The sequence below is a fragment of the Camelus ferus genome, chromosome 13 (assembly GCF_009834535.1).
Source record: "Camelus ferus isolate YT-003-E chromosome 13, BCGSAC_Cfer_1.0, whole genome shotgun sequence".
Lineage (NCBI taxonomy): Eukaryota > Metazoa > Chordata > Mammalia > Artiodactyla > Camelidae > Camelus > Camelus ferus.
In genome coordinates, this window is record NC_045708.1 from 6,856,620 (window position 1) to 6,881,617 (window position 24,998).

At 36.4% G+C, this 24,998-nt stretch overlaps 1 protein-coding gene across 7 annotated transcripts in view; it reads left to right on the forward strand.

Moving 5' to 3' along the window:
- The window catches only part of KIF1B (kinesin family member 1B), a 135,355-nt gene that overhangs the window by 25,541 nt on the left and 84,816 nt on the right, over positions 1-24,998 (forward strand). For 4 of the 7 annotated variants that reach the window (XM_032495156.1, XM_032495158.1, XM_032495159.1 and 1 more), the window contains exons 3-11: positions 6,887-6,963; positions 7,701-7,880; positions 10,110-10,175; positions 13,468-13,646; positions 14,225-14,336; positions 17,294-17,371; positions 18,089-18,154; positions 19,052-19,069; positions 22,216-22,291. In XM_032495156.1, coding sequence (XP_032351047.1) covers positions 6,887-6,963; positions 7,701-7,880; positions 10,110-10,175; positions 13,468-13,646; positions 14,225-14,336; positions 17,294-17,371; positions 18,089-18,154; positions 19,052-19,069; positions 22,216-22,291 — 852 coding nt within the window. The remainder of the gene's footprint in view (positions 1-6,886; positions 6,964-7,700; positions 7,881-10,109; positions 10,176-13,467; positions 13,647-14,224; positions 14,337-17,293; positions 17,372-18,088; positions 18,155-19,051; positions 19,070-22,215; positions 22,292-24,998) is intronic. The other 3 variants (XM_032495157.1, XM_032495160.1, XM_032495163.1) reach the window with 1 other exon arrangement.

Below are 24,998 nucleotides of genomic sequence, written 5' to 3' on the forward strand. Positions count from 1 at the left end.
ATTCTTTTAGTTTCTCAAACCAGAAACATTGGAGTCAGTCTTGGCTTCTCTCTTTTTCTTACAGGCCACATATAATTCATCAGTAGGTCAGTCCTATTGTCTCTGCCTTCACGATCTATCCTGAATTCAGTTACTTTTTACTGTTTCTACTCTTGTCCAAGTCAGTACTCTAGTGGCTTCCTGTCTTTCTGCTTCTGCTTTTGTTCCTATGCAGTAGCCACAATTGTATTTTAGAAATGTGAATCAAATTGCCACCCCTCTGCTTCAAATCCTTTGTTGGCTTCCTATCACTTTTAGAATATAACTAAAAATCCTCACCTTGGCCACAGGGCCTCACAGAATTTGACCTCTGGCCAGCTCTCTGACTTCACAGGTCATTATTGTTTACCCTTCTAACTACACTGGTGGTCTTGCAGTCCCCTGAATGTCATTCAGGTCCCTGCTCATATACCATCTACTCAGATGTGGCAGCTTGCCCACTCTTATCTAAAATAATCACTCCTACTACCTCCACTGTCACTTTGTTATCTCCTAACATTTGTTTATTTTTCTTCCCCAGGTTATACTATCTCTATTGGTTAGTTATCTGACTTCCTGATTAGACTATAAGCTTCTTCAGGGCAGGGACTGGTTTTTCACTAGTTACCTGCAGGCCTGAAGGCATGGTAGGCACTCAGATAATTGTTAAATGAATGAATATTTTGAATATTTAATAAGCCCTCATAGGTTAGTCATTAATCATCCCAGCAACTCAGTAAAGTTAGGCACTATTTTTATTGTGCCCATTTTACAGATAAGAAAATAGAAGCTTACTGAATTTATGTGCCCAAGTTATAGATGAACCCTAAGATAATATTGGATACTTAAGGTGGGGTAGATTAAAGCCTCTGTAACATTCTGTTTCCTTCCTTGCTAAAATTTTTAATAATATCTTCTAGAAATAGTTTCTAGGTCAACTGAGGTTTTAATCGTTGAATATTGGGTCAAATTGTAAGACAAAATTCAGTTTTGGATCAAGAAACAATGCTTTTGGTATAGTAGTTGACCTCTGTCTCTCCTGGCTGGCTCCATGAATGCCACATACTAGAACTCATGGATCTCTGATGCCTGATGCAGTTCTCATGGGAGTCATTATATAAATGGCAAATGAAAGTTCCCAGATGTTCTGCAGTGGTAGTTGTTTGTGTTCTGTAAAATTGGTCTCCACACTTCCACTCATGCTCCCTTTAATCCAGTATCCACGCCGTAGCCCATCACTTTAATCAAGTCACTTCTGTGGCTTCTCATTGCTCAGGGGTTCACCAGCTCCTCAGATCTACACCTGACCCTGAGATTTTAGTTCTTTTCTACCCTTTGTTACTCACTGCACTTGAGCCAAACCTGCGTTTCACATTCTTCTTTTTGCCCAAGGGCTCCCTTAGGCAGTTTCCTGGTTCAGTATGCGTATTGCCCACTGGTTCAGAGCCTTGGAGCTAGAGATGGTCCAAATTTCATTCCAGGTTTTGGCCTTGGGCAAGTGCCATCATCTCTGTGTCTCAGATCATCCAGATGTAACATAGAGATAACATAAGGTTACTTGAAGATTAAATGGGTGTATAATGCTTTACACAGTGCTTGGAACATAGTAAGCATTCAGTAAGTGTTAGGTGTTATTGTCACTTTGCTTAGTTATCTCCTGCTTTTCCTTCAGCTCAGCCCTCTCTGTTTCATCAAATCAGTTTACTGACTTAAAAAATCCTCTTTTATGTATGTTTCCTTTTATATGTTCCTGTTCATATGTTCTTATAGAACCCTGTGCTTACCTAGCATGGATTTTATCATGATTTGAAACTGTGTGTCTATTTTGTATGATTGTATGTCCATCTCCTTCATTGGCTCGAAGCTCTAGAAGAGTGGAAATAACTCTTTGCTTGCCAGGCCCAGCACAGTGCCTAGTACTTAGTTTGTGCTTAATAAATGTACTCAGTAAATGTGCCCAATGAATGAAAGGGCTGTTTAACTTTTCCTTTCTTAAACAGGATCTTGGGATCTTTTGTGTTAACCCTTCCTTTGAGAAAGAGTAATACTAATGTGGAAGCTAGCATTATTTCAGACTTGGGAGTGCATTGAGTATAATTCCACAAGGAAAAGGGGTGGTGATTACTGCAAGATAGGCAGAAGGATTAGGAAATTGGATGTGTCCAGATGGATGCTGTTGCAACAGTGTTTTTGATGAAGGTCTTTGAGTGATGCACCATCCTGGATGTAGCTATGATACTCAACAGTGATTCAGCCAGTGCCTATTGAATCCCTGCTCTGTGCTCACCCTTCTAATGGATGTTTCAGGGGAATTACTTGGGAAGATGAGTGCTGAGAATATAGGCATTTATTTATGTCTTTTGGTGTTTACCACATGAAAGTGCCTCTTGGGTATGTGTCTTGTGTGTGAAATCAGGAATTTGTTTCACACTTACACAAGAATCCTTATGCAAGGCAAGCTTTGTTAAATCTAGGACACTGCAAAAAATTTTGCAGCAATAGGTTTTAAAGGTAAGATACCTCTGTCTGCCATGAGATCCCATATTTCCTATAAAATACAAGATACAAGAGACAATTCTAAAAACCTGGGGAAGAGGTGGGATTTCCAATACCTATTCCATTCTTCTGCCTCCATTGTATTTTCCTTTATCCTTGTCCATACTAGTGACCTCCATCAGCACATCTTCCTTTGCCTGTACTGTTTAAACCCTTGTCATCTTTCCTCCTGTTTCCTGCTTACCTATTACTACTGTTTCCTGAAAGTTGTATTTCTGTTCTCTAGATTGGAATTTAGATACCTCCTTTCCCAGAGATTAATGTTTTTAGCCAGAAGCTGAGTAAGTTGGCTGCTCAGGGAGAAAAGATTCAGGAAGCAAGTGGTGTTGAGAGAGCTACATTTCAGTTCCCAAATGAGCATCACCTACTTCTGAGGTCAGCATTGTGAGTTATACAGAGAGAAGAGTCATGGTTTCCAGCCACAGAGAAATGACAATCTTTAGGGAAAGAGAAAACTAACATATTCATTGGTTCTTTGGGTGTATATTGAGTTTCTGCTATGTGTCATGCCCGGTCCTGGGAGCTAGAGGATGTAGCAGTGAATGAAACAGAAGTCCTGATCTCATGGAACCTACCTTCCAGTGACTCATATAATAAGTCAGGTAGGCACGAATGCAGTGAAGAAAAATAAGGCAGGATAAGAGGATCGAGAGTGAAGTGGATGCTGATTTAAATAGGATGGCCAGAAAGGGCCATTTGACAAGGTGTTGTTTGAATAGAGACCTGTATGAAATGAGGGAGTGGGCTAGTCAGATACCTGGCAGAAAGCATTCCTGGTAGAGCAGTATGTACAAAGGCCCTGAAATGAGAATGTGTCTTTAGTAAGAAGGCCAGTGGGACTGCAGTGAGGGGTGAATCTTTGGAGAGGAGGTCACAGAGGGAGTGGAGTTTTGTTCAGCGTGGAATCGGAAGCCATTGAAAGGTTCACTAGAGGCATGATGTGGAGGTGATCTGGATTACGTCTGAGAAGGAATATTACCTGCAGTGTGGAGATGGGACTTTTCAGGGGCCCAGGGGGAGAGGTGGGGAGCCCAGTTAGGAGGTACTGCAGTCATTCAGGTGAGAGAGATGGTGGCTTGGCCCAGTGTGGTAATGATGGTGGTGGTGAGAAGTTGTGGGATTCTGGGTATGTTTTGAACATAGATCAGATGTGGAGAGTAAGTGAAGAAACTCAAAAGTGACTCCATGATCATTTGTGGAAAATTGCTTGTGGAGGTGGGTGCAGGTCTGGAGTATACTTGTGTGTCCAGAGAAATCTTGATAGAAGAAGAGGCCCTTCTTGATTGAAGAGGGGGTCTTGAAAAATGGCGTGAAAAGGTGGTTTTATAGAACATAAAGCAATATGAAGTATACAGCACTTAAAATAGAGTTATGATCTGACTCTAGTCCTCAGAAATGTGCCTGGAGTTCATTCCTTGAAGAAAAAGTCTAGAGTATTGATTTGTTTTAGACAAGGCCTGTGCGCTGATGGTGCATGACCCTGGGAGAAATACTACATTTGTTATAGCTTTTACATTGGTGAAAATATGGCTTATATGTTGACCATATTCATTGATTACTGTAACTCCATTCATATATACATGCTTTCTGAGAAGGAAACTAGAAGTCCTACACACCATATTTTAGCTCCGTTGACTTTGATACGAGAATCATTGTGTTAAATATTGCCCAATCTTTTCAGTGGTTCAATTCTCTCTATATTCTTACTGTGAAAGTTGATGACATTTACTGGTATTTTATGTGTATATTGCATAGGTATGAACTATTTTGATTTTTCTTTTTATGTTCCTGAAAATGGTACAGGATTTAATGAAATCAAAATTATACACGACATGGAGGACATTCATCTGAGTGCCTGTTTGGTGTAGGGCAGTGTAGAGAATCCATAAGACATGGTCTGTGTGCTGAAGGAGTTTTCATTGTGGTAGGAGCACCAGAGATTTGATGGCACATCTAAAGGACCCCAATATAGTACTTTGACTCTTGCCAAGAAGTAGAATTCTTGTATTACGCTTTAGCTTATCTTATTAATTAGTGAACTTTTCTTGCTTTGGTTTAAAAACCATGGAATATGGTTATCATACCCACAACACATTGAGAGAATTTAAAACAAGATAAAATATCTTTTTGAAAATTAACATGTGTGTAGTGCTTCACTCGTTTAATCCTGTGAACTAGGTATTATCTCAGTTTTAGAGAGGACATAAAATGCGATACCCAAGGTCACAAAAAAATTGAAATATATTTCTTAATTGTTCTTACTGATCCTGGTTCTTTGATTCTAAATCCTGTACCCTTTCTATTACATGTACACTCTGTCCTCCTAACTGGGCTCCCCACCTCTCCCCCTGGGCCCCTGAAAAGTCCCATCTCCACACTGCAGGTAATATTCCTTCTCAGACGTAATCCAGATCACCTCCACATCATGCCTCTAGTGAACCTTTCAATAGCTTCCGATTCCACACTGAACAAAACTCCACTCCCTCTGTGACCTCCTCTCCAAAGATTCACCCCTCACTGCAGTCCCACTGGCCTTCTTACTAAAGACACATTCTCATTTCAGGACCTTTGTACATACTGCTCTACCAGGAATGCTTTCTCCCTAGAGGTTAGAAAGCTTTTATTTTAACTGTGTTGTTGAGTGGTAAAGACTACCTCCGAGGTTATATCCTCCATTTAGTCATTGTCCTTATTGCTGAGCCACTGAAACCTGGAATCTGGTTCACAGAGTATTCCGTCTTCTTGATAGAGTTTGTGTGTGGTCTTTCATCTTTTAGGAACTATAATTCTCATATACCCAGTTTCAGATGTAGGGAGAGTTCTGAATAAACAATGCCTGCTATACAAGTTGGAGGGGTGGTCATAAACCCGTGCATTTGCATAGAAATGCCTTACTGTGTTTGCCTTGGTGATCACTGCATGTAGGGAATATTTAAATGATGGGTGTCTTGGCTGAGAGTGTGGGCTCGAGCTAGACTCTCCACATTTACATCCTAAATCGCCACTAGCTAGCTCTGTAGCCTTGGGTATGTTACTTAATTTCTTTGTGATGGCTTCTTTATAAAATGAGGATAATACAACATCTGCCTTATTGAGTGTTTGGGAGGATTAAAATAGGTTAGTAAACAGAAAGTACTTACAGCTCAGAGTAAGTGCTCTGTGAATGTTGGCTATTTAAATCTTGTAGGTAGTGCCTTTTGTTTAGAAGCATACTTCTTTGCTTACCATTCGTGTATGTAGGGAGATGTGCTTTCTAGAACCATGTCTGCTTGTCACATGATTCTGTGCAGTGTGAGCCCTATTAATACTCTGTCAGCATTTGAGTTTGGAACAGAAGCGTGACCATACCCAGTGGAATCCAGCAAGAGAGAACTAAGCACCGTAGCAACTGTTGCTATTTGTGTCCTGAGCAGCAGCTGCCTGGGACAGATTTATTTTTTTAATCCTGATCTCACTGATAGCCTGGGATGTGGCCCTGCCTTAGAGAAGTGGATTGGTTAAGATGCCTGGTCTTTGAGGAGATTTCATGACCATATGTTATAAAGATTCTGTTCCATGTGAAATATGAAGCACTGAATCTCTATGTGTGTGTGAGAAGGGAAGGGAGGCCATGCCTCAGCAGTCAGTCCCTGAACTATGTAACTGGATTAATCACACGGGAAATCACTTTTTTATTTGGGCAGTGAGGCTTCCATACTTTCCATTCAAAAGTAATTTTATTGTTTAGAGGTCTGTGATTCTGATGTATACACATATGTACACACACACACACACATATATATATATAAATAAAACAACTTATATGCTCGTTATCAGCTTTGGATTTCAAAAATAAAACTATCCTTCCCATGAATGCTTCATTAGTAAATGCTTTTCTGAAGTAGATACTAAGATCTTTAAAAAAGAGTTTGTTCAAATTAAGTGGATTCATTCAATAAGTTTCTAATTTTTATCTCTGATGTGTTGAAATATTTCAAGCCTTATGAAGCACCTTGAAATAGTAATGTGGCCCATTTCCAAATTTTGTCTGCTCACTTACCTAGGATTCAGTCACAAAATAGCACCTACTATGTACTAGGCTCTGTTGTAAATCCTGGTGACATCTAGTGAATGTTGTTGGTATGATTCTCGTCAAGTTCTGTATATAGATCCTACCTATTAAAATGTGACTATTTATTTATTTTTGATTGCCCCATTCAGATTCAGTGGTGTAAATTTACTGATTTGAATGTTTTGAGCTTATAACATCATATTGAACTAAAGAACATATTAACTGAGTGACTTACAAAATCAAAACATTTTTATCCTCTAGGTATTATTAACCCAAAGAACCCAAAGGAAGCTCCAAAGTCCTTCAGCTTTGACTACTCCTACTGGTCTCACACCTCGGTGAGTGTACTCATGGTACAGCATCACAGAGCAATGTGGGTTTTGAACATTTTGAAAGAGCCTGCAGGTCCACAAGGAAAACAAAGATTACCAACATCTAGGGAACTGGAGAGTAGGGCGTTCCTGTGTACCCTTACTGATTATAGGACCCCAGGCCTTGCTGGCTTCTAGGGATTGTTCCTAAACTAGACTTTGTTTCTGCATCTCTTTTTTACCAGTTTTTTGTTCTCTTTTTTCCTGTTTCATTTTAGAGTAGATGTTTTAAACTATTGCAAAGCCTAGTGGCCAGTGGAAGGGCCTGTGAAGAGGTTGGAAAACATTCTTCACTGAAAAGCATGTTTATTGAGAAATAGCCACACCACCTGGAGTGAATTCAAAGTAGTATTTTTATATGTGGATTTGATCTTTTAATCTTTCAGTCCCATTTTCCACTTAGGAAAAATTTGTTGGAACTTCCTATGAATAGAATAGTGCTACTTTCAAGGTTATGGAAAATGAAATGTAATCATGTCAGATAATTTCATGTAGATATTTTTATGTATAGTTGGCCTGGATGTCTTTAATAGTGCCTCTATGTGTGTGTTTAATGAGAAGAATGAACTGTGTGGAGGGGGTACTTAAAATTTTATTTTAAATGACTATTCTGATTCCAAACACTTTTATTTATTATAGAAGTAATCAAATAAGCGTAAGAGAGAAAATAAAATGCCATTTACTTCTCCTTTTAATCTTCACAGCCGGAAGATCCCTGTTTTGCATCTCAAAACCGTGTGTACAATGATATTGGAAAGGAAATGCTCTTACATGCCTTTGAGGGATATAATGTCTGTATTTTTGCCTATGGGCAGACTGGTGCTGGGAAGTCTTACACAATGATGGGTAAACAAGAAGAAAGCCAGGCTGGCATCATTCCACAGGTAAAAACAAAAATCAAAACAAGAAACCTCTGTTCATTATTACTCTTAGTCTTCAGTTTAACAATTATTTTTATTTAGCAAACATTTATTCAGGGGCTGTCATATGCGAGACACAAAGATAAATCACCTGTCCCTTTTCCTCAGAGGAGCTAACGGTCTGATGGAAAAGACTGTTGTGTATACATGTCTATCTTTAAAGGTGGGAAAGTTGACCTTTTGTAAAGGTTTTGCTGTATATCCAATGTCATGTTATTTTATCTTTGAACAATGTTACCAGCTTAAAAAAGTGATAGTATGTACCAGGCTATGTTCTGAATCCTGGGGACATCTAGTGAATATTGTTGATCTGATTTTTTCCCCAAGTTTATATATAGGTCATCTCTTAAGAAAGTGATTATTTCTGTTTTTTGATTGCCTTTCCTTTTATTTTATTAAATTAATACTATCACTTTAAGCTTGAACAGTATCATTTTTTTTAAGAGAAGTTAGTCTTTTGATTTTGTAATCCTTGGGAATGGAGAAGAGTTGTGACATAGGTACATTTAGTAGGAACTTCTTTTGCTAATAACAGGGATATTGTTTGCTTTCATTAACAATAATTGGGATTAGTTTTAAAGTGTTCTTTTACTATAGGTCTAGTGTGGCCATCTGTATTCTGAAATTAGAATACATAAAGGAGCAATAGCCACTTTTTCTAATGGATTATTGAATTATAATTTTAAATTCAACTGTATAATTGAAATGCTTAACTATTAATAAGGATTAGGAAATTTTCAGAAAAAATTGAACATACTAGCTTTTTTTTCTGTAAAATGTATATGGCTGTATTAAGACATATATTTGAGAATTGTCCTTCTTTGTGTATAATGATGGCAATAATTATAGTACTACTTAGAGAAAGCATTATGTTGCACTCACTATGCCAAGCACAGGTCTCAGTGCTTTACAAATACTAGTTCATCTGATCATCATACGCCCCTGAGAGGGAGGTGCTCTTGTTACCCTCATTTTACAGATGAGGGAACTGAGGCACAGAGAGGTCATGTCACTTGCCCAAGTAAGTGCCAGCGTCAGAATCCAGAAGCTGGCAAGGTAGTTGTGGAATCTTTGCTTTTACTACTGTGTAATAACTTCTTCAGCATTAAAATATTTGTAGGTTATAGCAAGTAATATTAAGTAGTTATATTAATTTTATCCTATTACCGCAGTTAGTTTCTCGTTCCCTTTCTTTTAACTGTCATTTATTATTGGAATTTTTGTGTAATTACGTATGTATGTCTTTTCTGGTAGAATTTTGGAATATTTTATTTTAATGCAAAAGCATGGATTTTTTAAAAAGTCTGTCATTAGAAGCTGCCATTTATAGTAATTTTAAATTCTGTTTAGACTTGTAGAGAATTATCAACATATAGCTCATTTTTTCAAATGTATATTAATTGCCTTAATACTAAATATATAGCAAATGAAAATTCAATGGATTTTTATTAATTATTCTTACTAAAATATCACAATTTAAAATAAATTGAACGGATGAGGGAGAATGAAATTTTATAATTTTCCTGATCTAGAGAAATTAATGTTTTCTGTTAGAAATGTCACTGTGTAATGGAGTAGCCTCTCATAAAAGGGGTTGGAATCTTAAGAGGTAAGGGGAAAATTTTGTAAAGTCAAAATTACTCTTGAAAATACCTTTATTTACTGCCTTCAAATAGTGTATATTTCTGTCTCTACATGTATATGTGTATGTATAGATTATATGTACATATAAGTTTAAATATATAATGTATATACTAATTGGCAGTGTATAATAAAGTTTATATATCATGATGAGTAATAAGTGTGCAAAATACAGTTTAATAGTAGTTGTACTCCTACAGTTATAATACTGATAGTAGAGTCCCATTAATTCTAGAATAGTACAAAGAGTTAATGCACATGGATTGAAATCAATGACATTACCTAGAAAAGACAAAATTCCTCATCTTCCCCTGAATGTGGATTTCTTTCTAAGGAGACATGAGATGATATTGTTGAGAGAGAATAGAGATTAGATGAGAACAATATATTCAAAGCTTTCCTTTTATTTTATTCAAAGCCTTTATGTTTGATGCTGTTGGCATTAATATTTTGAGAAAGAAAAAGAAAGGGGATCTCACTAATTGTTTTAGCACTCATGGGTAGCTTAGTTCTCTGATTTGTGCTACTCATGCCTCTCCCATTCTTCTACAGTTATGTGAAGAACTGTTTGAGAAAATCAACGACAACTGTAATGAAGAAATGTCTTACTCTGTAGAGGTGCGTATAATTGTGGGTTAAAAAGAGTCCTTTTACTCCATTCCCTCAAATGCTACTTTTAAATGGTTCCAAATTGTGACTGAGCTGTAGATCACTTAACCATTCTGCCAATTCTGTACTTTGAAGCTATTTCTAAGTTTTGGTTATAATGAATTCAGTTGCAGTTAAATCCTTATTCATAAGTCTATGGCTTTATTTTCAGTTATTTTCCTTTTTGTGTGTCCTGGTTGTCAAATAATACATTTAAATTGCCAAATAGCCTTTTAGAAAGAAAGCTTGTACCAATTTTCAGTCCCATTAGGAAGGTATAAGCACCCATTGTGCCTTTGCCGTCATTTAGTATTTTTTTTTTAATCTTTGCCAACTTAATAAGGGAAAATTTCTCTTAATTAAATTAGAATTTCTTTGATTATTAGTATGGTTGAACATCTTGTAAATTATGCATATGCACCTGTTTACATTTTGGATTGCAGTGTTTTCCTCATTTATTTGTGTGAACTCTTCCCCCTTATAATATTAATAACAATTTTTGACAGGCGTAGGTTTTAAAAATACATGTAATCAAATCTCTTCTCCCCTTTATAATTGTTTATAATCTTAGAAGGTTATTCTCTATTCAGTGTATGTACCCTAGCTCTTTAGAGAAGAGGTCTGTAGAATTACATTATGTATGTTAGTTTATTTGATAAACATTTCCTTTCTTTTATACAAGTGCTTTATGAAACTGTTGTTTTACACATTCCCATTTTTGGTATTTAGTTTCTTAGTAACTGGAATTATTAAAGCATTCCACTAAGATAAGCCTATTGTTTTGAGAAAGTAGGCTATTTTTTAAGCAAATTCGAGATTTTTAAAAATGTATATGTTGTGGTTTTCTATAGGACTCAGTACAGTTCCTTGTTGACCCACTTAACTGCTTTGCAGTTTACTTTACAAGTGTTGTATGAATTTTAAAGAATTCTGCCTTGTGACTGTCCTACACCAAAAGGGGGGTGTGCTGCTCTGAAAGTATTTTTGTTAAAATGAATTCTCTAAATAGCTTGTCTTGTCCTATAACTGTTCTTTTTTGAATATTAAATGTATAGCAAATGAAAAGTCAGTAGGTCTTTATTAATCATTCTTATTAAAATATTACATATTTTAAATAAATTCAAAGGGTAGGGAGAGTGACAATGTGATTGAAGGTTTTGAACTTACAAATATTAAGAGATGTCATTTTCCTTCATATGAGTCAGATTTCCTAGGCTTATTTGGAGTGCAAGATAGATCCCTAGATGATACTTAGTTCCTTACATTTGGGGGACCTCTACCTCCTCTTCTGCCTGTGATCCAGGCACGCTGGCTTTTTTTTTTTCCCCCCGTTTCTGGACCGCACCAGTAACGTCTGGAACCTCAGGGCCTTTACATTTACTTTTCCTTTGGCCTGAAATTTTCTTTCCCTGGATATCTTTTTGACTAAGTTTTTCACCTCCAGATCTCTTGTTCAAATCATACCCTCTCAGTGAGGCTTACCATGATCATCTTATTTAATTCTGCAACTTGCCCTCTACCCCAGCACTCCTAATATCTCTCTTGCCCTGTTTTTCCCCCCATAATATTCGTCATTTCTAACCTACTTCGTAGTATTTTACTTATTTTTTATGTTTGTTGTTTATTTTCAGTATCCCTTATTAGACTTAGAAGCTCACTAGGGCAGGGATATTTATGCACTGATGTATGCCAGTGCCTAGAAAGTGCCTGGAAGGTAATGGTGCTCAGTGAATTGAATTTGCCAAGTAGGGGTATGTGATGGTTGGTTCAGAAATAAAAGAAATAGTCATGGCTTTAGATGAATTTTCATTCATTTAGACAGTAAGTAATGGAGCACCCCAACCTTTACTCAGGTTATTTGGGTCCTCTTAGTGTTATACCTGTGTGAAAAGGAACAGCAGGTTTTCCAAGAAGATATAATACCTTCCTGGGATTCAGGATTTTATGTACAAGTTTTAAGTACATGAGAATGATTAAAGGTACCATTTCAGTTTCTCAGCTAAGATGACCTGCTTTAAGAAAGAATATTTGTTGTCCTGTTTTTTTATTCTCATAATGGATTGATTACTTTATCTTTTGAGGGTTCTCGATATTTTAAAAACTGATTTTAAAATACAGTATAAATATAGTCAGATCAGCGACTGAATGAAAGAAAAAGGCAGTGGGAATGGAGATAAGGTTCTATTTCAGATACTCCAAAAATGTTTCTCTAGAAATTTAAAGTTGAAAAATGCAGAAGTTATATGCTTGAACAGCTCAGTGACACAGAAGTGGTTTATTCCTGGGGAAGCATCGTAATGAGACTTACTGTGCTGAATTTACCGCACTTCAGAGCCTTGCTTGTAGATCCTTCAGTCAGACTCTTGAGTGAAGCTCAGTTGACTGATGTTATGAAACCACCATGTGGGTTTGTTACTTTCCCGTGAGGGATAACTGTTACCCTGACCAGAACACTCATGTTAGCAAGACTGATATATTATCTTCCTGTGGGCAGACCTCTGTTGGAACCTTGACTTTTTGATGAACATGGAATTGGAGAGGAGTTGATCAGACAGATTAAATGTTCAGTTGCTTCAAGTGAAGAAATGGTAGCCTAATACATCCGTTTCCAGGATAGGAATGGTCCTGCTGGTGGGACGAGAATTCCTGAACTGTACTATCTGAGGCTTGCTCCTTCCCCATGAGACTTGGGTAGGTCCTGCCAAACAGTCAGGTTTCATGGTGACCAGCCCTTACCCCTCCTGGTAGATATATTTTTGGTCACAAGGTAACCAGTCTTAAAGTATGAGAGTCTCTGGTCTCTTTTGTTTTCCCTGCTCTGGAATATTGATGTTGTTCCTTGGTTTTAACACTGATAAAAATCTTCTTTCCAAGCTTTTGGAGTAATCTCATTGTAATCCCCAATTATTGACAACAGCATACATTTTTAAAAACACCTATTGATAACTAGTAAGTTGCTACTAAAAATGATATTTTTTTCTGCTTAAGAAAAATGGTGGTTACTGTGTGCTGAGAGAGCCCATTTACCCCCTTTTCCTTCCTGAGAAAATTGGAAGGCTGGTTCTGATCTACTCAGTGGTCTGTGCTACTGGTAATAGAATAAAAGGGACTAGAACTGTAGCATTTCACATTGTAAAGGTTGTTGATCTATTATTGTACATCTTTTAATAAAAGTATAAAAGTTTAAAAATTAAAAAATCTCTTTAATGTATAGGATTTCTTTTTCCAAGTCCTCTAAATCACTTTAATAATATTTTCCTAGGTGAGCTACATGGAAATTTACTGTGAAAGAGTACGAGACTTACTGAATCCAAAAAACAAGGGTCATTTGCGTGTGCGTGAACATCCACTTCTTGGCCCATATGTGGAGGATCTGTCAAAGTTGGCAGTCACTTCCTACACAGACATTGCTGACCTCATGGATGCTGGGAACAAGGCCAGGTATGGTAGGAAACAGACTAATGACTGAGGTCTTTGGCAAATTTTGAGGCCCTTTTTTCCTGGTTAAGGATTTAAGACCACATTTATAGTTGTGAAAGTTGCTTTAACTGTGGAGTCCTCTGATCCTTTGGCTGTGCTGGAGAAGCCAGGGCTTCCGCATATTTGGTAACCTTCTTCTCATCCAAACAATGCTCTGCTGAAGCATGTTTGAACTTTGGTTAAGATTTACTGTTAGGTTTTGATCAAGTCATGGTAGAATGTTGGTTATCACATGCCCATAATTCTGAAATAAATGAGCACCTAGTAAAGAATAAAAATTAAATGCCTCAGTGGTTTCTAAAGGTACAGTTGGAGTATGAAAAATGATTCTGATGGGGTGCCTTTGGAGTTGAAGGGTAACTTGATAGGTTTACAAGTAAGGTGTGTTGAGAGCAGTTTTGTGTAAGTGACAGTCTTGGAATCTGAATAAGTTTAAGGCTGTTGATTGTGATTGTTATGCTTATAATGTGGAGGATGCTATCATTTTAATGCTCATCTAAGAATTGCATTGTCACGTGGTCATTTTTATGTTTATTTAGGACAGTGGCAGCCACCAACATGAATGAAACAAGTAGCCGTTCCCACGCTGTGTTTACCATTGTTTTCACCCAGAAGAAACATGATTCTGAGACCAACCTTTCCACTGAGAAGGTAGGAGAACTTCATTTTCTGGCTTTGAGTTGTGTAGAATGGGGATTTTCAGAAGTCCCTTCTGCTACCTTCTGCATTTGGTTGAAGGGAGGAAAGTTGCCCTTTTGCTTAATGCAAGGTATTTTATACTTTCTGCTTGTTACTTTATTCCACTCTAAACCAGTTTTGAGCGTAGGTTCTTAAGTGAATTGCACAATAGAAAATAGGGTTAAGAAAAATACAATCTAAGACTTTTGAGTCTCAAAAACTACTCCATGCAAGAGAGTTAAGCAGTTCCTTGGGGAGAAAATCCTTCCTTCTTGACTGGAACCTCCTGATTACCTTATTAGCTTCTCTGGTATGTGTATTTCGTTTTTTTGAGCTCTGATAATGTTATTGTGGAATTCAACAGTTTAAGAAAACAATTGAGCAGATAAGATGTGTTTTATTCTTGGAAAAAAGTAACTGCACAGCAGTTCTGATTTTCTTCAAATACCTTGTGCTTGTTAATTTCTTATTTTCTACAGTGGTTGGCTAAACGTAGTAGACTTTGCAATTAAATTGCTTGCTTTAGATCTGCCATTTTTCAGCAATGTTACATTGGGCAAGTTACTTAAATTCTTTGTACCTCAGCTTCTCTAACCTCATAGGATTGGTAAAGAAGAGTAAGTTTTAATACAGGTTCAGTGCATATACTAGTGCCTGGCACAGAGTTGCCGCTCAATAAATGTTAATTTTATTGTTATTATTATTAGTAATAAACTTATATTGATTTCTATTCTGCCTACATTCCTAAGAAGCATGCAGCTGGATTTTTAAATCTGAAGTTAAATTTATTATATTGGCTGTTATAAAACATCTTGCCTTGTAAACTGAGTACTTTGTGATGCTGATATCACTAAAAACTAAAATCACTTGTTACTTGGTGACTTGTTTGTTTTTAGCTGAAAATTATTTTCAAAATACATTCTTCATGTAGGTGATCAAATAACTTGACACTGCTTAGCCAGAGGTTTTATATTAATGTTATTTACTAGTCAGTGTTTGTCTGACTAGCAATAAGGAACATCTTATGTGAAAGCATTTTTTCCTTTCTTCCATGATGTCAAATCTACAAAAATAATGTTACTCCCATAACCTTGATAATCTGTTTTGGATACTTTTGTCTAAACTTTCCTGAAGCTTTTTTAAAACAACTTTATTGAGGTATTATTGAAGTATAATAAACCATACATGTTTAGAGTATAAAATTGGATCATATGTGGATCAGTAGTCTCCCCCTTATCTGTGGGGGATACATTCCAAGACCCCCAGTGGATGAAACTTCAGAGAGTATCAAAACCTTACATATACTATTTTTTCCTATACATACATATCTGTGATAAAGTTTAATTAATAAATTAGGCACAGTAGGAGATGAACAATAACTAATAATAAAAAAGAGCAATTATATCAATGGAGTGTGACATTGCTTTGTGATTCAGTGGTCTCTCTCACTCTTAAAATATCTTTTTGTACCAACTTAGTGCCTTTTCCACCTTAACTAAGCAGTTACCACACACTGTGGCCATAACTTGCAGTGTGAGGTGCAACAGCAAAACTAGCATTAATTTCTTTTTCCCTGTTCACAATTTCATGACTAGAAGTTTTATTGTTACTGTAGATCTTAGCAACCTCAGCATATATATGTTTTTTTCTTCTTTTAAATCGAGAACTTTAACCTTTTCACCTAAAGGAAACACTTCATGGCTTTTCTTTGGCAGACCCAAATTATCAGCATCACTGCTCTTGCACTCTAGAGCCATTATTAAGTAAAGTAAGGGTCACTTGAACACAAACACTGTGATACTGCAACGGTTGATCTGATAACTGAGATGGCTACTAAGTGACTAGGGAGTGAGATAAACTAGACAAAGGAATGATCATGTCCCAGTCATGATGGAATGGGATGGAGCAAGATTTCATCATGCTGCTTAGAATTATGCACAATTTAAAACTTATGAATTGTTTGTTTCTGAAACTTTCCACTTAATATTTTTGGACTACAGTTTAGCAAGGGTAATTGAAACCATGGAAAGTAAAACTTTGGATAAGGGGCACTACTGTACACCTGTAAAACCAATACCACAATTCAGATAATGAGAATTTGTTACTCCCAAAAGTTGCCCTATGCCCCTGTGTAATCTTTTCCACCCTTATCCTCAGGCAATCCCTAATTTGCTTTCTGTCACTGTAGATTAGTTTACACTTTCCAAATTTTATATAAATAGTATCATAAAATATGTACTGTTTTCTGCCTGGCTTCTTTCACTTAGAGTAATGATATTGAGATTCATGTGTGTTGTATGTATCAATGTTTCACTCATTTTCATTGCTGATTAGTATTCCATTGTATAGGTATAGGTATAGGTATATCAATTTGTGCATTAATTCATCTACTGTTGGGCATTTAAGTTGTTTCCAGTTCTTGATCATTACAAATGAAGGCTCCATGAACATTTGTGTACAGGTTTTTGTATGGCTATTTGTTTTTCTTTCTCTAGGTAAATACCTAGGAGTAGGTTGGTTGAATCTTACGCTGAGTGTAGATTTAGCTTCTTAAGAGTCTGTCAAACTGCTTTCAAAAGTGATTGTATTGTTTCACGTTTCCATCAGCAATGTGTGAGAATTCCAGTTGCTAGAAGCTTCATTTTTAATATGCCATTTAATGGGTTAATGAGTTTTATATACTTTAGGAAGTATCATTGTAAAATATGTTTATCCTAAAATTACTTCTTTTAAACCAAGATAATTGCTATGTACTGTTTTGCATGCTGTTTAAATTTTCTACAGTATGTATGTCTTATGCCACAAAAAAGAGGGCTAATTAACACTTCCGCTTTTCTCTGTGCCTCAATCTTTTAATTTCCTGCCTCTCAATGTTTTCTGCTTCTACTTTGCTTATTTCTTAATTGCCCCAATGTTATTGCTCTTTACAGGTCAGTAAAATCAGCTTGGTGGATCTAGCAGGAAGTGAACGAGCTGATTCGACTGGTGCCAAAGGAACTCGATTAAAGGTATATTTTGCCAAATAAATAGTGTAGTCAGTAAATGTTCTATAACCCAGGTCAGCAAACTATGGCCAGTAGGCCAAATCTGGCCCATTATCTGTTTTTTGTAAGTAAAATTTTGTTGGAACACAGCTATATCTGTTTGTGTATTGTCCGTGGCTGCTTTCATGCTACAGAAGCAGAGTTGAGAAGTTGCAGCAGACACCACAAAGCCCACAAAACCTTTTACAGAAAAACTTTGCTGACTTCTGATTTGTAATTTCAATGAAAAGATATGTTAGATAACAATAGGTAAGAAAGATTTCATGGTCAAGGTGAAAATTGAATTGTATTTTGAGGAACGGTCAGAATTTGGCTAGATGGAAGTAAGGGACAGTAATGGGAGAAGGATGCACAAGATCCAGATGTGAGAACAAGCATGGACTTCTCTAGAGATATGCTTAACAAGAGTAGAAGTTTCACGTCAGTGAGTTGTGGAAGAAGGCTGCATCTGTAAGTTTTTGGAGCACCAACATCTTAAAGAGACTTCAGGACTGTGAGTTAGGCATTTGGTCCTGGCATGTCAGCAAATGGAGGGGAGTAAAGGTTGAGGATTAAAGGAGGTTTTTAGAACTTGTAGTCATAAATAAACAAATAATGCTAATTTTATCTTATGTATTATATATGATGTGGCAGTAATAGAAATTCTTTATCATAATTCTTAATGTTTGGTATTGATTTCAGGAAGGAGCAAATATTAATAAGTCTCTTACAACTCTGGGTAAAGTTATTTCAGCCTTGGCGGAGGTGGTAAGTACTATACTTCATTGTAAGGGAAAATATATCTGTTTAGCAAATGTACTTGACAGTATTTTATGATTATTTATGAAGACTGTCCTTTTTTGGTCCTTTGTATTATCCTGCTTTCTCCTTTTAGAACTTTTCAAATAAGATACTGGGTATAACACTTTGACTTTATACTGAAAATAAAAATGATTAGGATGAATGAACGTAAATGTAGATCTGTAAATACTATAATTAAAACAAGATCTAGTGGAGGGTATAGCTCAGTGGTAGTGTGCATGCTTAGCATTCACAAGGTCTTGGGTTCAGTCCCCCAGGACCTCCATTTTAAAACAAACAAACCAAATTACCCTGCTCAAAAATTTTTTTAAAAACTTTAAAATAAGTAAATAAATAAATAAACCTACCTCCCCACCCCAACAAACAAGGTCTTTGCAGAGACCTAAGATTTGACTACTGGAGCCTTATTTTGTATCTCTGATAAAAACCAAGTATATTTATTGCATATTCTTTTCTATGTGATCTTTTCTAAATAGGATACTGTACCTTTTGGAGCATTTTGAGCAATCTGACTTGGTGAATGCTGTTGATTTGTGGGCCAATAATATATTTTTTGAAATAGTTTTATTTTTTCTTATTCCTTAGCAGTGGAACACTAAAGCTGAAACAATTTTTGTATAAGGGACTTCATTACTTAGGTTAGAAGCTAAGGAAATACTAGTTATTATTGTGTGCCCTAATTTAGTTTATTTTACCTCATTTGAATCCCTAAAAAGAATTAAATGCTTTTTTGCTTTCTCTGAGAAGTCATATTCAATTTATGACTTAAAATTTAAACAAAATATTTTCTATTTGGAGGCTTATCCTGTGTTCTCATTCTCTTTTAAATGCTTTCATCTGTAGGATAACTGCACCAGCAAGGTATGGTGGGGTTTGGTGGAAATGAACTAGATGTGAAATCAGTTGTGATGATCTTAAATCCTCAGCAGGATGAATGGAGGCATACGTAGGAATGGAACCTTCAAAAAACTTTTTATTATTTGTTTCCTAGCTCTGGAATTTAGAATTGCTGTTTAGGGTGACCATGAAACATAAGACTTCACACCAAAATTAATTTAGGGAATATGATGTGCTTTGGAGAATGAATTCAGAATAAGGAAACAGGAGAAGAATTTGAGGAAGCTCTACATTGTTTTATCTTATGATGCTTCTCCTAGTGATCTATAGGATTGTCACTTGAAGTCTCCTGTAAACCTCTTAGAGAGCAATCAAAAAAGTTTCTCATGGGTACCATTCTGAAACACAGCTGACTTTTTGAAATTATTGGTGTATTTTTCTTAAATCTCTTTGTATTATCTTGCTTCCTACCATGAAAAATTATGGATTATTTAAATCATTGAAATTTTTTCTACTCTTTGGTTATACATAGTGAAGGCTCTAGAATCAAGTTAACTTTCTAGCTGCATCTCAGAAACATTATTTGCATCCTTGTTAATCCAGATACAGTAGATTTTCTTCCTTATATTTCTACATGAGTATTCTAAAATTTGTTACTAATCTTTTGCATAAATAAGGCAATTAACAGTTGTGAATCACCAGAGTAACATTGGGGATAGAGGTAGTATCTGCATTGAGATATTTTTAAATATATAGATTTGTTTATTCTCTACTTCTACAAAAATATTAATAAAATGTAATGCTCTTTTTCTGTTTTTTTTGTTTGTTTTTGTTCTGTTCATTGGAAGAAACTACCTTAGATTAAGACATCTATCTGCTATTTGATATTATACATTTGTGGATATTCTTCAGATATCTAATCTGGGTTCCAGAGCTATGAAGACTTAAAATTTAGTAATTATTCTAACTTGTCCTGTCCATTTGCTCATCTGTTGAGACCCATATTAACCAAAGGAAAAGTTTACAAAGTATCTGTGTATTTTCCCACATTACTCTGTGCCACAAAATTTTGCAAATGATTTTTTATAATCAGTTTTGTAAAATCCAGTTTAGTACTTTGTGCCATAAACTATAACAGACCAAAAATAAATTTTAGTTTTTATGTAATAAAAAAAAGTTTTGGTGAATTACGATGTATTGTTACTTCCACTGGGGGGAGAAATGGGATTATTATCATCCATACTTAATAGTATTTCTTTTTAGAGAGGTTAATGATCTAAGTAAAGCTTTTTATTTAACTACTGAAATACTTACTTAAGGAAATTATGGATGTGAGAACAGATGAGATTAATTTGTATGAGAGCAAATAGAGAAGAAATGGCTAAAATTCTGGGGCTTTTCAAAAGGAAAAGATTAAAGTTCTGTTTATGCTTCTTCATTTAGCTACTCCTTCTTAATTTAGTCCCAATCAATAGACGTGAAAATAGAACATTTTGGAAACTGACACTGCTTATTTTAACAGTACTGTTGGCAGTTATTGTAACTGGCATACTTTTAATCTTCTAGGATTTTCAGTACTAACCATAGGCAAAGTGGAGTGTCTAGGCGCAGTGGGGAACTGGAAAAAGATAAACTGAGGTTTCAGACCTCAAGAATTTTATAGTGGAATGAAAGTTCCACTTAGCTATGAATGACCAAGAGGGTTAATTCTCCCTAAATGTCTCTGTAATTTAGAAATAGAACCTGCTATGGGAAATGACTTTCTAATTGATGCAGCTTGTGTCTGGGAGTGGAGTGGGATGAGATGTAGGGGACATTTTTGATGAGATGGAATTCAAGTGCCAACTTGCCTACCTCCTTTCCTCCTCAACAAACCAGAGATCAGCTACTTAGTATTCTTTTCCTGAAAACCCATGCTTTAGCAAGAAGTAGATCATCATTAATTTAATTTAACCTCAGATTATACCAGAAATGAATTATAAAGCTGCCTATTACTGGGAAGATGTTTACCAGTGAACCCTGGCTTCCCCCTTAGTAGCTTCTTAAATGATTAACGGCATAGTAGTCAGCCAGCAAATATTGGAGTAGCTATTATATGCAAAGCATTTGCACTGGCTTTTACTTTCAGAGGATACAGTTTTCTCCGTTTCAGCATTGGCTTTGCGTTGATGCCTTTTGCTTTATCTTGTGATAATGAGATGGGCCATGGAGAGAGCAGTACAAGTAAACTCTTGATAAATATGAAAACTTTATCTTGCAGTCCACAAACTTCCAGATTATCAAATTACATCACTTTCTTAGACCTTTTCACTTTGAGTCCTAATTCTAATGGTTGGATTTATTTTGTATATAATTCCTTTTCAAAGAAATCAAATGTGTATTACTATACAAGAGTTACTAGATCTGCAATAACCCACTTGATGATTTGGTGGTTGGCCAAGTAAATTCATTAACTAAATGACTTTCTCCTATGCATCCAACCTGGAATGCACAGGATTCATGTTTGCCCCTCTGCAAAAGTAAAGATTATTAGTTGAGGATTGGGTATTAGATGACATCAAGGAATTATTGTTAATTTTGTTAAGTGTGATTATAGTCTTATATTTATTTGTTTTTTGTATGAACTCTTTCTGTGTTAGAGATATGTATCTGAACTATTTTTAGGTGAAATGCTGGATTTGCTTTAGAGCACTACACAAGCCGTAAAAGACAGGTTATTAGATTAATAGTATTGGTGTTTAATTCTCTGAATTTGGTCATCGAACTGTGACTACTTAAGAGAATATCCTTATTTGCCTGAAGTATTTAGGGATCAAAGGGCACGGGGTCTGCAGTTTCCTCTAAAATGGTTCTAGAAAAAAAAGTGCAGAAAAATGAGAGAAAATTAAAGAAACGTGATTGGCAAAATATTGATAATGGTTGGAGCTGCATGATGGACATGTGGTAGCTCATTATACTACTCTGTAAACTGCTGTGTTTGTGATAAAAAATTTTTTAAACAAAATATAAAAAGAATTATTAGATGAGCTTTGGGTAGAACTGAAGCTGTGAGGGTTAAATTTCAACAGTGATAGGGTCCTACTGTAATTTAATTTACTTGGGAATTTTAGACTGGTTTGCCTTTCTAACAATGCTGAGAGAAGCTAAAGCCATTTCTTTCTGTTTAATAGAGTAAGAAGAAGAAGAAAACTGATTTTATTCCTTACAGAGATTCTGTACTGACATGGCTTCTTCGAGAAAATCTAGGTATGTTGATCACTGGTGTGTAATCATCTTTTTAAAGCTGTTTACTGATTATCTTTTGTGGTTAACTGTCCTGTATGTCTGTTTTGGAGAAAAATAATCTCTAGATACCCACATTACTAACTTGAATGCTCTTTACCTTTTTTTAATTCTTACTCTTAATTTAAGCTGGTTGGATTTGCTCACCTTTATTTTATTTTGTTTATTTATTTTTCCTACTGATTTTATTGAGATGTTGACATACAGCATTGCAAAAGTTTAAGGTGTACAACATAATGATTTGACCTACATACACCATGAAATGATTATCACAGTAAGTTTAGTGAACATTTATCATCTTATATAGATAAAAAATTAAGAAATGGAAAAAAATTTTTTCTTGTGATGAGAACTCAGGATTTATTTTCTTAATTTTCATATATAGCATACTGCAGTGTTGATTATATGTATCATGTTGTACATTACATCCCTAGTACTTATTTATCTTATAATTGGAAGTTTGTGCCACCTTATCTAATCCCCACTCTGCCCTATCCCTGCCTCTCTCTGGTAACCATGAATCTGATCTCTTTTTCTATGAGTTTGTTTGGTTTGTTTCTGAAATATAGTTGACCTACCACACTATGTTAGTGTTTGTTACACAACATAGTGATTTGATATTTCTATACATTTCAAACTGATCACCGCAATAAGCCTAGTTATGACATGTTACCATACAAAGATATTATGTAGTTATTCACTGTATTTCCCACACTGTACATTTCAGGCTGCATACATGAATTATTTTAAGTTACTGATCTCTTAAGTTCAAATGCATTTTAACAACCTGGCCTTTTTGCTCCCTTCTGCTCACATTTAATGTCTTTGACATCATATTTTACATCATTTGTTTTGTGTATCCCTTAACTACTTATTGAGGATATAGATGATTTTACTCCTTTTGACTGTTAGCCTTCCTGATCGCTTTATACATGACTAATTTACTATCTTTACTGTATGTATGCCTTTACCAATGGGATTTTTCCTTTTGTAGTTTTCATGTTTTTAGTTGTGGCCTTTTCTTTTTTACTTAGATAAGTCCTTTTAACATTTCTTGTAGAGCTGCTTTGGTGGTACCTGAACTCTTTTAACTTTTGCTTATCTGTAAAACTTTTGATTTCTCCATCACATCTGAATGAAAGTCTCGCCAGGTAGAGTGTTCTTGGTTGTATATTTCATCTTTTTAAATATATTGTGCCACTCCCTTCTGGAGAGTTTCTGCTGAAAAGTCCACTGATAGACTCATGGGAGTTCCCTTGTGGTAACTTACTGCTTTTCCCTTACTGCTTTTAATATTCTCTCTTTATCTTTCAATTTTTACCATTTAATTATGATGTGTCTTGGTGTGGTCCTCTTTGGGTTGGTCCCTGTTTGGGACTCTCTGTGCTTCCTGGACCTGGATGTCTGTTTCATATTACAGGTTAAGGAAGTTTTTAGCTGTGATACATTCAAATATGTTCTCTCCCCCTATTCCTTGTGGACACCTATAATGGTCACATTAGTACACTTGATGTTGTACAAGAGGTCTCTTAAACTGTCCTCATTTCTTTTTTTTTTTCTGTTCATCTTAAGTAATTTTCACTGCTCCATCTTCTAGCTCGCTGATTCATTCTTCTGTTTCATCTAATCTGCTATTGATTACTTCTAGTGTATTTTTCATTTCAGCTATTGCAGTCTTCATCTCTTTCTGGTTCTTTATATCTTGTAACTCTTGTTAAAAATTTCTAACTTCTCACTCTGTTCATTCATCTTTTCCTGAGTTCTCTGAACATCTTTATAATCATTACTTTGAACTCTGTTGGGTAGATTGCCTATTTCTACTTCTAGTTCTTCATTTTGAACATATTTCTCTGTTGCCTCATTTTGCCTAATCTGCTGTTTTTATTTCTACATATCTGGTAGGTTGGTTATGTGTCTTGGCTTTGGTGAAGTGGCCTTTTGTAGGAGATGTCCTGTGCATCCCAGCAGTGTACTTCTCTCTGGTTACCAGAGCTGTGTGCTATTTGGGCTGTGTGGGTCCTTCTGTTGTGGTGGGCTGACTACCGTGAGCAGTCTGGTAGGTGTGGCTGACCCCCAGTCTGGTTGGTTTCTAGGTCCTGCCTTGTATGGAGGCTGCTGACCATTGGTGAGTGGGGCTGAGTTCTGGAGTTGGTGATTGTGTGGCTGGGGGTCCTAGATCTATTGTCGGTCTGCTGGTGGGCAGGGCCAGTTCCTGACAGGGCTGGCTGCAGAGTCTGGAGTGTCCCAAAGCTGGTGTTGTTACACTGGTGAGTGGGGCTGGATTCTGGAGTAGTTGGCTGAGGGGTTCAGGATGTCTCAGAGCTGATATCGGCCTGCTGGTAGACGGGACCAGAGCCCAGGGGGTCCCAGGGCTAGTGCCTGTTCGCTAGTTAGTGAAGCCAGGTCCAAGGGTCTCTGGCTGCAGGGCCCTAGGGGTCCCTGGGGCTAGTGCCAGAGCAATTGTGTGTGAGGCCGGGTCCTGGGCCTTCTGGTAGACATGGCTGGGTCCCAGAGTGGCTGTGGGTTCTGGAGGTCTTAAAGCAGCAGACCTGCTGGTGGCCAGGGCCAGTCCCAGTGCTAGTAAGCTGGAGGGAGGATTCCAAAATGGAGCTTGCCAGCACCAGCGTCATTGTGATAGAATGAGCTCCCAAAAGTGGCTGCTGCCAGTATC